This window comes from Macrosteles quadrilineatus, unplaced genomic scaffold (genome assembly GCF_028750875.1).
Source record: "Macrosteles quadrilineatus isolate MER2022 unplaced genomic scaffold, UCM_ALF_1.0 Scaffold_7__1_contigs__length_78375512, whole genome shotgun sequence".
Lineage (NCBI taxonomy): Eukaryota > Metazoa > Arthropoda > Insecta > Hemiptera > Cicadellidae > Macrosteles > Macrosteles quadrilineatus.
Genome location: NW_026542600.1, coordinates 22113384 through 22127559, shown reverse-complemented (window position 1 = coordinate 22127559; position 14176 = coordinate 22113384). Strand labels below are relative to the sequence as shown.

The window sequence follows — 14176 nt, the reverse complement described above, 5'->3', positions numbered from 1 at the left end:
TATTTTGTGCTAAAAAGACGAACTTCCAATGTATCGGAAGTTTAAAAAACTATTATTATGACATTTTTTTAAAAATCAAGAATAGCATGCAAGAAATGTGAAAGAGGGCTGCTTTTCAAAAGTTATAGCATTTTTTCTATAACATTACAGAAACTGTTAAAAGTACTGGTTGGTCTCCAAAGGGTTAAATTTCCGGTTAAACTTTAAATGTACAGATAATAATTCTTTATGATAACCAAACCGATCTGTGAATGGTAAAAAATCTAGTTGATCTTTAATCGCTTAATTTTTTTAATAATTTTGTAATAACTTGCTCAGAAATGTGCACCTGGCGTTGTTGCTGCAGTGTCATTATGCCTGGTCTATTTGTTTTATGTACTGGTCAATTTCGGGTACTGCTTCATTTGACTCTCGCTCTAAGTTTGGGTGCCTCTACTTACTAGTTTCTATTTTTGTTATGAACCATGATGTTGAACAAAATTGCTACAAGTAACTTGGGTAAACCAGTGTTTATGAATCCATTGTATGTTCATGTAGGCCTACATTTTATGAACTTAAAAATTAAAACCAACAGGATTAAGGAAATTTTTACCTTGGTTAGAATCAAATGTCTGCTGTTCAGGGTGACAACATAGTATAGTCGATCATGACACAGAATAGGATTCTCACTACAGTAGAGTCCCGCAAACTCGGCAGTCTGGATAACTCGGCCATCGAAAATTAGTGATTTTTTGAGTCCGAGTTAAACATGAACTCAAGCCAGCTCAAGTCAAATCATTCGTAACTCGTACCAAGGATTTTTTGTACTATATCTGATAACTTAATACTGACTTGTAATATAAATGTAAATAAAAAAGTTGGTTGAAAAGCTTAAAAATTGTACTGTTCTTATTTTTGACCCTAGTTCCCGATAACCCGGCATTTCACAAACTGGGCACCCTTCCAGTCCACATTACGCCGAGTTTGCGGGACTCTACTGTATTCGCCCTTGCAGTAATTTAAATTTCACCATAGTAGTGTCAATATTTCTTTATTAAAGAGGTTGACAGCCTCTATTAAATCTGTGTTTTCCCCACATATCCCCTCTGTGTGTGCGCATGGAGCAAGGAGAATAGATTGGATTGCTGGTTTATTGTTATCAAACAAAGCAAGAGGTGAACAGTGCAAGAATGAACTTTACTGATAAATATTTAAGTGGCACCACGTTTTGTATTGCAAAAACTACATCGCTGCCTTGGATTTGTAGTATGGCTCACTACCGACTGAGTCACCCACTTACATGAAAGAAACATGCCTAAAGAGGGTTTTAAAGCATCTCATCTTATATGCCTAATATGAAATCATATGAAGAACCTCAAGAAAATGTATGAAATACTAACCAAACACTTATGACAAAAATATTTGTAAGATTTAACTGATCCTTACAACATCAACATAGACAATCTGCAAGAGGCATTGTAATGAGATGGGGGGAAAATATTCCTCTGTAAAATTTTACTTTCAAAAAATGACAAAACCATCATTTAGGATGAAATACTTTAAAGTGGGTCGATCATTAGGTCAATCTCCGGAAGCTCTTCAGTAAAAAAAAAACTAACTAGCAAATTAAATATTAATTAAGCTAATGTAAGCTCATCCTTCCCACTGAATTACTTGTTTCACCATTACTTTATCAACATAAATTAAGATCAATCCGCCCATCTTAACTAAAATAATACAGTATTTTGTCTCAGAATAGTTGTGTTTTTTTCTAGTATCTCATCCCAATTCCTTTTCCTCTCTTTAAGTAAAATATACATTTTACGGGAGGGCGGGGGTTTGTCACACTTTTCAATAGAAGGTGTGTTGTAAAAGAATTTAGGAACCTTTTACCTTTACAAACATTTGGTTTAGTGCTATTACAGTGTTTAATTTCACTGTTGTAGTCAGTAGACTTTACACTGTGATTGTTTATAATGTATATCTATTTATCTCAATTGGCATAACAACCTAGAGTCACTACTTTGCACTGTGTTTAACAGCTTTTACAGTGTTATTTTGCACACTGCTGTAGTCAGTGGTCATTACACTGTGGTTGTATTTGCTATGTTCCAGGGGCCAAAGAGGACTTCTGGATCATTGTATGGGTGGTTGTTTGCCTGGTTTTGATTTTTGTCATCTTGGCAGTTGCTTTTCTTGGAAAGCGGTGAGTTTATATTACTTTCATTATCTCGTTATATTCATTATCTATATATATAAAACAAAGTCGTGTTAGTTACACCACTTATAATGATTTTTGATTCGTTGGATTCGTCTTTGTCTCGATTAACATATAGGCATATCAGTTTTAAATTTAACCTCAGGGCTTAGCCCCACTGGGGTGTAAAGTTTGTATGTTAAGCTTATGGAGCTATTGGAAGATTGTAAATAAACAAATATAATAATTGAAGTCAGCTTTAAATATTTTAATTTGACAGTTCAAAGAGCAGAGGTTAAGAGGTACAGGTTCTGCTCCCAATATTCTTAAGTTTTATGATTATGATAATACTGTACAGTAGTTTTATTGGTATATTTTCATGGAAACAGAAGGATCATTACAATGTATAAATGTTTAAAAGTATTCTGAAATATGTGTAAAACAGTTTATACAACTTAAAACACCATGACTGTTAAGTATATTCATTATGAAAATACCATTTCATGGTGGATTTAACATATTAAACATAGAAAGTTACTGCATTGTGGCAATGTTTCAGATTATGGAGGTGCTATGAACAAATGAAAGAGGTCGAAGTGAAACTCCCTCCTGGACTTGCACCAGCCATTGTAAGCTATTTACATTTACACTCATTTATATAGTAGTCCTTGCTATATACTGTAGAATAGTGCTGTGTAGTGTAATGCTTAGACTGCTGCTGCCAATGACAAATTTATTTTTCAACCCTGTTTTACAGAACTAAGCTTATTACTTCAGCTATTTTGATAAACTGTGACTAAGGCCTAAAGTTTTAAGGAGACTTATTTAAGTAAAACTGACCTGACCAGTGTCCCAAAGTCAGACATCGCAAAATGGTTTTATGGGTCAAAATAAAAAGAAAATCTGTGTAATATTTTTGTCAAAATTGTTTTGTTAATCAGATATAACCATTGTGTATTTCTTACATAAAAAATATATTTATATCTTCGGATTGTTCGGTTTATGAAACTTAATATGTATGTTTAGATAGGAAAGTTAAGATATAAAATGAACTTGGTCCAATTTAAAATTTCAAAATAATGGTCATTTTAATTTTGTCCATCTCAGAATGTTTTTTTTGTCCTAGGACACTAGGCCCAAGCTTCTTTTTCACATTACTTCAGGCTAGACTTAGGTGTTGTTTTTTTAATTTAAATTAGAAAAAGTGCTGATTTTGTGAAAAATCTGCATTTAAACAGATTTGCTAACCAACTAAGAATCAACCTAAGGTTCTAATCAAGAAGGGGGGCACATGTGAATCAATACTTGAGATCAATTTTTCAGCTTTTTCTATCAAATCTTTTTGAGAGAAATCTCAGATAAAACATTATTTGATCAGCATTTTATCAAAATACAATCATACATGTTACGCTAAAACTTTAACAACAAAGTTCAAATTACATTTTTAGTTTTTGGCAACATTCTTTAGATATTCAATAGTTTTGGGTTTGTCTGGTTTGAAAAAAATTTAAATTAATTTTAATTAGTATATATTTTTACATGTGTGTAAACTTTGAACAAAATTTTCAGGAGAAATCAAGTGACCCAGACTATCACACTCATCTGAGCCTGTATGGCTGGGGACAGAAACCACCCTTAGAGGAGAAACAAGACCTCGGTATTGCTACCCCGGACCAGGAGGTAACACAATTTTGAACTGATTCTATATTTCTGTTTGTTCACATGGCAATAAGTTAGGGATGGACGGGATTGAATTTTTAGTTCGGGACGGGACGGGATGGGATTTTTATTTCCTTCCCGATTTTCGGGACGGGACGGGATTTTTTTCTGTTCATAAAAAGAAAGTAGAGTTCGTGCGTTTCCTGATGAAGCCTGGGGGTAGGGTTGAAGCCCATACAAAACCGGTTTAGAGCCACTCTAACCACCCACCCTCCAGGCTTCACCAGGAAACGCACGAACTCTACTGTGTTGCAGTTACCAAAAAATACATACGAAATCAATTTTTACCATTTGTGGCACTGATCTATAAAAACCAAAAAAATGGGTAACAATTTACAGGTACCTATAGAAACTTGTGACTCGCGGGTCACGGGGTGATCGTCTGTATGACTCACGGTCACGGCGCGATCGTCGTCATGACTCGCGGTCACGGCGAGATCGTCGGTATGACTCGCGGTCACGGCATGATCGTCGGTATGACTCGCGATCATGGCTCGATCGTCAGCATGACTCCGCGGTCACGGCGCGATCGTCGTCATGACTCGCGGTCACGGCGCGATCGTCGGTATGACTAGCGGTCACGGCGCGATCGTCGGTATGACTAGCGGTCACGGCGCGATCGTCGGTATTACTCCGCGGTTACGGGGTTATCGTCGGTATGACTCGCGGTCACGGTGCGATCGTCGTCATGACTCGCGGTCACGGCGCAATCGTCGTTATGACTCGCGGTCACGGCGCGATCGTCGGTATGACTCCGCGGTCACGGGGTTATCGTCGGTATGACTCGCGGTCATGGTGCGATCGTCGTCATGACTCGCGGTCACGGCGCGATCGTCGTTATGACTCGCGGTCACGGCGCGATCGTCGGTATGACTCCGCGGTCACGGGGTTATCGTCGGTATGACTCGCGGTCACGGCGTGATCGTCGGTATGACTCGCGGTCACGGCGCGATCGTTGGTAGGACTCCGCGGTCACGGCGCGATCGTCGGTAGGACTCCGCGGTCACGGCGCGATCGTCGGTATGACTCGCGGTCACGGCGCGATCGTCGGTATGACTCGCGGTCACGGCGCGATCGTTGGTATGACTCGCGGTCAAGACGCGATCGTCGGTAGGACTCCACGGTCACGGCGCGATCGTCGGTATGACTCGCGGTCACGGCATGATCGTCGGTATGACTCGTGGTCACAGCGCGATCGTCGGTATGACTCGCGGTCACGGCGCGATCGTCGGTATGACTTGCGGTCAAGGCGCGATCGTCGGTAGGACTCCGCGGTCACGGCGCGATCGTCGGTATGACTCGCGGTCACGGCGCGATCGTCGGTATGACTCGCGGTCAAGGCGCGATCGTCGGTAGGACTCCACGGTCACGGCGCGATCGTCGGTATGACTCGCGGTCACGGCGTGACTGTCGGTATGACTCCGCGGTCACAGCCCGATCGTCGTTATGACTCCGCGGTCACAGCCCGATCGTCGTTATGACTCGCGGTCACGGTGCGATCGTCGGTCCAATAATCGCGGCCACGGGGCGATCGTCGTGATGACTCCGCGGTCACGGCGTTATCGTCGAAACGACTTCGTCTCTTGCGTTCGCGGACCTATCGCTCGCAATAACGGCGTTATCGGCACTCGCGAAGCGGAAAAATCGCCGACGATCGGACCAAATCCCGTCCCGAAAAATTCCCGAGTCAAATGTAATCCCGTCCCGATAATCGGGATTATTTTTTTCCCGAAAAATTCCCGAAATTTCGGGACCCGTCCATCCCTACAATAAGTTAAAAGTTAGTAAGTTAATAAGTTAAAATTGTTTTATAGTTACCTCTACGCTTTTGTTATTTTTTATTGTTTTTTTCAAATGGTGTGAAATGTTCAAAAACTTAAAATTAAAAGACAGTGTAGTCTTTATTGTTCATGTGATGGCCACAGTTGCAGTGTGTTTAGCCGACCTGAAAACCAGGAAAACTGGAAATTGTTCCTCAATTTTTGTCACCGAGAAAAAATCTGTGAATTGTGTAAGGAACTAGTAAATGACTTGTGTGTTGTATACGTGTTTATCTATTAGGACTCTAGTCAATGGGCAGCAATACAGTTTTGGGTGTCACAGATTTGAACTCGTATTAGTAAACGAGTCTAAAACCAACTTTTCAAGTTAGCTATCCGACTCGATCCTTTTCTAAGCTATCCTCTATCCTCTTAGGCTGCGTCCTCATTTCAATTGGTAATGATAATGATAATAATTTTAAAATTTCCTAATTCCTAAAGATTTGGTTTGGCAATAAAATGTTGTCTTTGCAGCTGTTGCTGCAGAAGAAGGGTGGAGTGGTAGGCTTGGGTGAGAGGCGAGGGGAGGACCTGAACAGTCTAGGGGAGGGAGACGGAGACAGTTCTGGGTGTAGCTCAGGTCATGAGAGTGTCGCCTCGTCACTCACACATGGCACTCACATCAGCTCAGACTCCGGCACTGAGGCTGACCAGCTGCACAGTCAGGTAAGACAACAAAAATCAATCCCTCTACTGTCAAGATTGCATCTCTAAAATGTAAGTTTACTCAAATACTAAATAAAAAAAGGAGGGGTCTGCAGGCCAAACTTATCGACATCGGGTCAGGTCAAAAATGTTGGCCCTTGAGTCTCAGTCCATAATCAGATTCCTTTGCAAAGAGTTGATTAATTTATTAAGTTGATTTATTTGCCAGGCCGTTTCCCCGTGAAAATTCTTTCTTCTTAGGCTTTGGCCACTTTGACTCGTTGACCAGACACACTAAGTGTCCAAAATCCTAACAACACGACTCCCCTACCCCCTACTGCCCTGAGCGATATGGGTCGTTTGGATTCGCTTTAACCTTTCCTCTCCCCTTCATGGGGAAGTTTTCATTCCTTTTCTTTCTTTGTTTTTGTTTGTTTCTTTTTTTCATTTTAAAAGCCTGTATGTACCTACCCTTCTTCATATTTCCCTGGCTACTTTCCTAAACATCTCGTTTCCTTGTCTCTCATCAAGTTTTATTTTCTCATCTCTAGACCTTTCCTATCCAAGACTTCTTCCTATTCCCCCCTATTTGCCTCCTGAAATGGACATTCATCAATATGTGACTCGTGGTTTTTTTTTTGCGCAGCTGCATACTTCCTCTTCCACCAAGTTGAATCTCCACAAATTTTCCTTGAAATTTTCCTTGTCCTGTGACAAACTGTGTTCAATAATGGCCTATCTCCCAATCTTGTTCCAGTCTCCTTCTGATGTTTGGCATATACCTGAACGCTTCCCTTTCTTTCTCATCTGCTCACAGCACATTTGCCACTCGTCTAATGTCTCCTCTCTTCTTGCACTCTTGCTTTCCATTTTCCAACGTAGTTCTATCCGCGGCCTTGTCTTCCAAAATCCTAGTCCTTTCTTCAATGAGCAGGTTGAGTGGTATGGCTCTGGTCAAAACCCTAATCATATCATGCGATACTGGGTTGTATGATTTTCCTACTTTCAACAAAACTCTTCTTTGCATACTCAAACAAGTTTCCTTTTCAATCTTATATTCCTAGGGCGACCAACCCTAGTGCTTGTTTAAATGTTAACCAGTCTGTGTGAACGTGACACCGTGTACCGTACCGATTTTGTACCGAGAACCGAGGTATAAAAATTGTTTATATGTCCATAAAGGGTAAATATTGATTTTATTGTGAACGATGGCCAACTAACCACAATTTATTGGTTTTCTGAGAGACTTCTGACTTGTGTTAACAGAGAGCAACATCACTGGATGGAGTTTTCCATGACGGCTCCCCTCCCACTTCCTTGCGACAGCGCAACAAGGCTTCATCGTCTACCAGCAGTGAGTCATCCTCCGGTCGATGGGAGAGGGGAGAGCCGTATGTCATGTTAGGGGGAAGCACCTCTTGCCTGGTCAAGTCTTCCCCAAATCTTACTGAGGTATGGCTTACTGATTGTTTTCTTTTTCTGTGGTTTAATAAATGTTTTAAATAATTATTTGTGCAAATATATCAACGGAGCAGTAAAACCTTGAGGTTTCTTCTAGAGACTGTAGATTATTTTCTTCCCTATGTAGCCATTTAGAAGGTTATTATTACTGTTAAAAAATGACAGTCATTACAAAACAAATAACAACAAAATATTTATATTTAACCCATACTGAGATATTTTTAAATCAATTTATATTTGTCAACAAAATGTATCCTATTTAAAATACTTCAATTTAATTTTTTGTTTTAACTTTAACACACTCAGATTATCTATCTCAAAATTATTTAAGTTGTAAAACAAGTATACATGTTTTTCCTCAACAGGAACTGTAACTCATGGCAGTAAGCAGGGGTATTCTTTTACGCTACATAGATTCTTTTCTTCCTTTTGTAGCTATTTAGACTATTCCTAGTAACAGTAACCATGAGCGTTCTTCTACATTAAATGTATTCTTTTCTTCCCTATGTAGCTACTTAAGTAGTTATAATGAACTGGACCACATGACACTAACCTTGTGTTTTATTTAAGACAGCATAGATAATTGTTTCCGTCTGTAATAATTTATATAATTATGATGAACATAACTGCTAAGCAGTAACCTTTGGTATTTTTCTACTCAGCATCCATTTTTATCTTAACTCTGTCCTTTTAACTCTTGACATTCTTTTTTCATCCATATTTCCCATAAAGAATAACAAATCTAGTCAACAGAAATAGAAGACCTTGTCTTGTGTCTTCTTCATAGTATACTAAAGTTTTCTAGTTTTTTGTGAAGAAAACAATCAAACTAACTGAAATAGGCCTAATGGAAAGGTATTAGGCTAACTCTGTTTTATTAATTTCAGTAGAGTTGTCTCTAATGCAAACTGTTAACTAGTCGATTGCAGAAATTTTTGATTCTGTTTCTTTGAAACCGATTCTCGATTCCAATTCCATTTATTAAAAATAGTATAGGCCTATAATGCTAAAACATTTTACTAGTGATGTATCGATACCAATATTTATTGATTCTCGATATCAATACAATATTTTTTTAGTTTTAACAAATTGTCTGGATTGATTGTACTACACCACCCCTGTCTTTATGTACTTCCTCAAAGTATTTTGTGGCAATGGGGTGTCTGTTAAAGTAAAGAAAAAGGAATCCAGCAATAAAAAATGCTAACAAGGCAATTTAAATTTCAATCTTTATAAACCCATTAAATAAACATCATATTGAAGGTAAATAAAAATAGCCTTTTACGAAAATAAAAATAAAATTTCATTCTAACAAGAGTTGTGCTGGCCTAAGATTTTCAATCATCTCTCTAGGTAGTGGTGACATCATCGTCATCTTCTGTGATGACTTCTAAATCCTGAATATGTTCCTCGATCATGGAAACATTATTATTGTCTTTCCGTGGTCATGGCAGTTTAATTCAATTCAAAACTACTTTATTAGACAATAGACAATAGACAAATAATCTTTATTTACACATTCATTAAGAATAGTAGTAGCGTCAATTTACAATTTTTTCTAAATGTTTGGTTGAGGTGTTGTTTAGTCAAAGACCTGTTGATGGTATTCTTCTAAGGAATAGAAAGGTCGATTAATGAGCCATTGATGCAAAGCTGGTTTGAGGTCATCTTCTGACTTGATCTGGAGGTAGCCTGTTGTAGATTTTCATTCCTGCGTATGAAGGTTTCTTTTCAAACTGTGCCGTGCGATGTTGTGGAAGGTTGTACTGCATGGTGTTTCTCAGGTTGTGTTGGTGCATTTCGCCACGCCTTGTAGGGTTATTTCTTACTGCAAATAACACAACTTCCTGGATGTAGAGTGCTACAAGGGTAAGTACTTTGAGTGACCTGAATGCTTCCCTGCAGCTGTCGAGTCTGTGGAGTCCTGCAGTTATTCTGACTGCCTTTTTTTGTTTTCTGAGAACTCTTTGCATGTTAGTGGCAGAGGTTCCACCCCATGCTACAAGTCCATATCTCATATGCGACTCGAAAAGTGCAAAGTATGCTACTTTTGTTGTCATGTCATCTGTTGCATTTTTTATATGTTTAAGAGCATAGATGGTTGAACTTAATTTCTTACATATATTGTCCACATGAGGGGTCCAGGTTAAATTCTTGTCGAGTGTGATGCCCAAAAACTTAGCTTCATCTTCCACTTCTACATCTGGGAGTCGTGGCACTTCTTGAGATTTACGGCCAAAAGCTATTTGAGTTGTTTTAGACGTGTTTACTGCGAGATCATTGTTATAGCAGTATTGGTAGGCCATACTGAGTGACACATAGGATTTTACTTCTAGATTTTCAGCTAGTGGTTCATTAAACACTAAGGTTGTGTCATCAGCATACATAAGAGTAAGGCAGGCGTCTCCTATTTGTTGCGGCAAATCGTTGGTAAAAAGAATAAACAGTACCGGACCCATAACTGAACCTTGGGGAACTCCTCGATTTATTGGTTGAAAATTTGATCTTGTTTTTCTTATTAGGCTGTTATCTCTGTGCCTTAGTTCTACAAACTGACTCCTGTCTGTAAGGTAGCTTTGAAACCATTCTCTTACTATCCCTGATACCCCCAGGGAATCCAGCTTTTTAATGATTAGCTGGTGGTCAAGGCAGTCAAATGCCTTACTGAAATCAAGAAAGATTCCTGTTGTTAGATTTCCTTCATCTAGGCTGTCAATCAGGGACTCAACCATCTGAATTATTGCTGTTGTTGTGGATTTCCCTTTTGTAAATCCATGTTGAAGGTTGTTTAGTAGGTTGTGATTTGTGCAGTGGTCTAAAAGTCTTTTTAAAACAACTTTTTCGTATATTTTGGAGAAGGTGGAAACGAGGGAAATTGGTCTGTAGTTGCTTGCTTCTAATGTGCTACCTTTTTTAAATTTTGGGTATACTTTAGTTATTTTAAGTAGTGAAGGAAAGATGCCTTGTTTTAGGGACTTATTTATCAAATCAGCCAATGGTAGTGCTAGTTCATTGCAGCAATGCTTAAGTATTTTTGACGAGATTTCATCAATTCCAGACGAGTTTTTTGCTTTAAGTTTGTTTATAATCATTTTATCTTCCTTCCTCCTAACTATTCATCTCTTGTATATAGAAATACATTGAATAGTGGCAACAGCTGCATGTAATAGTTATTAAATACATTTCTTACATAACAAAAAAATCCACAAACTTCATTTTTTTATTATGAGACAAAGGTAAAGCAAAACAAGATTAATACAATTGTAAAAAAATAAATACATATTATGTTGAATTTATTTTTCAACAAAAAATTTCAGGCATCCAAATTTCAAGCAAAGATTCAGTCAAAATCCTAAATATCGCTCAGCAGTCTGGGAAAAGTTTTATAAAACGTCTTCTGCGATCATGGTAAAATATTAAATATCTACTACGGTCATGTGGAGATCATTATTGTCCCCCACGGTCCAGAAGACATCATCATAGTTTTCTGCGATAGCAGAAAAATCACAAATATCCCCCATGGTTCGGTGGACATTATCATCGTCTTCCATGATCGCAGAAAAATTCCAATCACCCACCACGGTCAAGTAGACATCTTAATCGTCTCCTGCAGTCGTGTAGATATCGTTATTGTCTCCCATAGTCACGGCAAAATCCAGAACACCTCGCGCGGTAATGGTCATATAGACATTATCATCGTCATCGGCAATCACAACTAAATTATGATTATCTCCCGTGACCATCTATCTATACCTGATTATCTTTTCCCGCGTTCATGTTTTCATCATTGTCGTCTCTCCTGATTGCGGCAAAATTCTGATCATTACCAAAGGTCGTGTGGATATAATCTCCCGCAGTCACGGTAAAACCCAGAATAACCCCCACGGTAACGAAACATCATCATTGTCTTCTGCGGTCGCGTGTACATTATCGTTGTCTCCCATGATTGCGGCAAAATTATGATCATCCCCTCCACGTCCATTAAGCTACCATCATTATCTCCTGCGGTCACGGAAAGGTTATTATTGACTTGTGCGACAATGGCATTAGCCACAGTTTTCTGATTGCGGGATCTTCGAAGACAAGTCGGAAATCATTATCGGAATCGACTTTGAGTGGTGAAATTTAGAATCGAATTTTGGAATCAACCCATCCCTTCTGTTAACCATAAGCCTTCTTGTAGAATATTATTACACAGGCATTTTAATCTTTCTCAGTAGTAAGTAGTTATTTTCTATGAAAACGACATAAAACAATTTTTTCCTGAAATGTTCAGTTGTCAATGAAAAGTCGAATGCACTAGTAAAACAAAGCCAGCTAGACATGCCCCTGTCAGCTGTTGATTGTTGAGGTATTGAGTTTTACTGTTTGCCTGTAAATAGTTTACTGTAGTTTTACTGTATATAGGCCTATACAAAAAACAAGGTATTTCTTCGAGGTGTACATAATATATGTCTAGATTTTTTAATGTGGTGGTCACAGTTGGCAGCACTGACTGATATTTCTCTTTATTCTACTCTATGATGAAGTCTTGTATTGTGTATCTATATGTAGTGTGTTTGTTGTACACAGGTTGAGGGAGGTGTATCGGGATACTCTATGCTAGGTACAGCATGGCGTCCCACCCCTACAGCCACTGGCTATGTATCTCTGCCCCCAACAGTCACCCCTGCCCACACCTACGTGCCCCACCCTCCACTCAAGGCAGAACCCATCCCCAGCAAGGGGTATGTCATGGCGGGGGAGACCACGGAAACTCCCCAGTACTGTCGACTCGGCCACTCCGACTACATACCTCACAGACAATTAGATGGAGGCCTGTAAATTGTATATACTCCTGTAGTGTACATTATAGTAGGCAGCTTTCACAGCCAAAATATGGTCATTCAGAGCTGTGATACTAAAGTGTGTTTAGTACTTAAACACAGTACACGATAGCCTGCTCATTTGTTTTTTTTTTTTTACGCTTTCAAAAAGCTATTATGTCTTGTCGATAGAGTAGTTTTACTCTTTGACGACACTTTAGCATATCTATTGTGTGAAAATATTCCTTGTACCTTCGCAATTTCTTCCTTCCATAGCCAAGCTGAAAATAAAATGTGATCAGATTAATTTTAATTCAGATTGATTTCCTTATTTTTTTAAAGAGATTATTACAGAGATTTTATTTATACACGAGATAAATGTTTTGCATGTTCATATGTTTTGTGTTTAGTTGTCAAATGATGTATTTTAACTAAATGATAACAGTAATTTTAACTGGAATTTTAAATCAATTTACTGTTATCTGTAAATAATATTTGTTAGTGTTTGCAATCCATAGTAGTTTAATCATTATCAGATTGTGTACATAAGGAAACATTTAATAATTCCATGGCACTAATAGCATGTGTGTTTCATGGACTCCCATGAAAGATCAGGGATCATCAGATTATATATATATTGTTATAGCTTATTTTAATTGTTACATTTTAACCCACATTTTATCATTTTTTTAATCAGCATATTCAAGGCTTCCATCCATTTGTTAATATTCCTAAGTTTATCATGTCATTTATAGTTAGTTGTCTATAGGTTATTCAAATTATTAAGATCAATATTGTAAATAAACTTAGTTTAATTTAAGTAGCGTTTAATGTGATTTGTATTTTCATGACATTTTTTATTGTTAGGTATATTTTAGTATGTGATTTCAGTCATGAAAACATTGCACATTACTTTGTTGTAGAAGAAAAATGAGCATCGGCAATTATATATTGTCTGTTGCATATTGTCTATTCATTGTGCTGCAGTTTCCAGTTCAAATCGACAATCAAATAAAGTATTAAAAAATGGAAATGAAACGTTGAACCTTTTTATCTTGGACCTTTAAAATTCAGTTTCAACAATTATCCAATTTAAGACAGAAAATAAATGTATTCAAAATCTGGACTTAATCCTTTATACAACAAATGACACAGGAAAAGGTAAATTTAACTTCTAACTGTAATATTTAGTAGACCTATCTTTAAATACTCTCTTTAATTTTAATGACTTTTTTACAAATTATCAGGTGGATAGTAATTTTAAACTAGAATCTGAGGCATAAAATAATTATGCTTAAAATATAACTATAAAGTTTTCCAAAAATGTTCAGGAAGAGAGTTAGTAGTTTTGATACTTTCAATTGTTTGACTACAGCTAATTAAGCCTCTTAAAAGTTATCTGATTTTACTTACTATATTTCAACAAACAGCAATAATTTAATTTGACACCGGTGCTTAAAGTAATCTAGTCTTTCCAATAGAAAAGCACAAAACATCAATAATATTTCAACTACAAATACCCTTTTTTATGATTATTGCATTTAATCAGT

General features: G+C 37.8%; 1 protein-coding gene across 2 annotated transcripts in view; it reads left to right on the top strand.

Annotated features, from left to right (window-relative positions):
- The window catches only part of LOC128997778 (cytokine receptor-like), a 58844-nt gene extending 45180 nt beyond the window's left edge, over positions 1 to 13664 (top strand). For both annotated transcript variants that reach the window (XM_054423463.1, XM_054423462.1), the window contains 6 exons: positions 2095 to 2185; positions 2736 to 2805; positions 3746 to 3856; positions 6190 to 6381; positions 7627 to 7812; positions 12394 to 13664. In XM_054423463.1, the coding sequence (XP_054279438.1) occupies positions 2095 to 2185; positions 2736 to 2805; positions 3746 to 3856; positions 6190 to 6381; positions 7627 to 7812; positions 12394 to 12645 (902 nt within the window). In that variant the 3' untranslated portion in view covers positions 12646 to 13664. The remainder of the gene's footprint in view (positions 1 to 2094; positions 2186 to 2735; positions 2806 to 3745; positions 3857 to 6189; positions 6382 to 7626; positions 7813 to 12393) is intronic.
- The last annotated feature ends 512 nt before the right edge of the window (positions 13665 to 14176 follow it).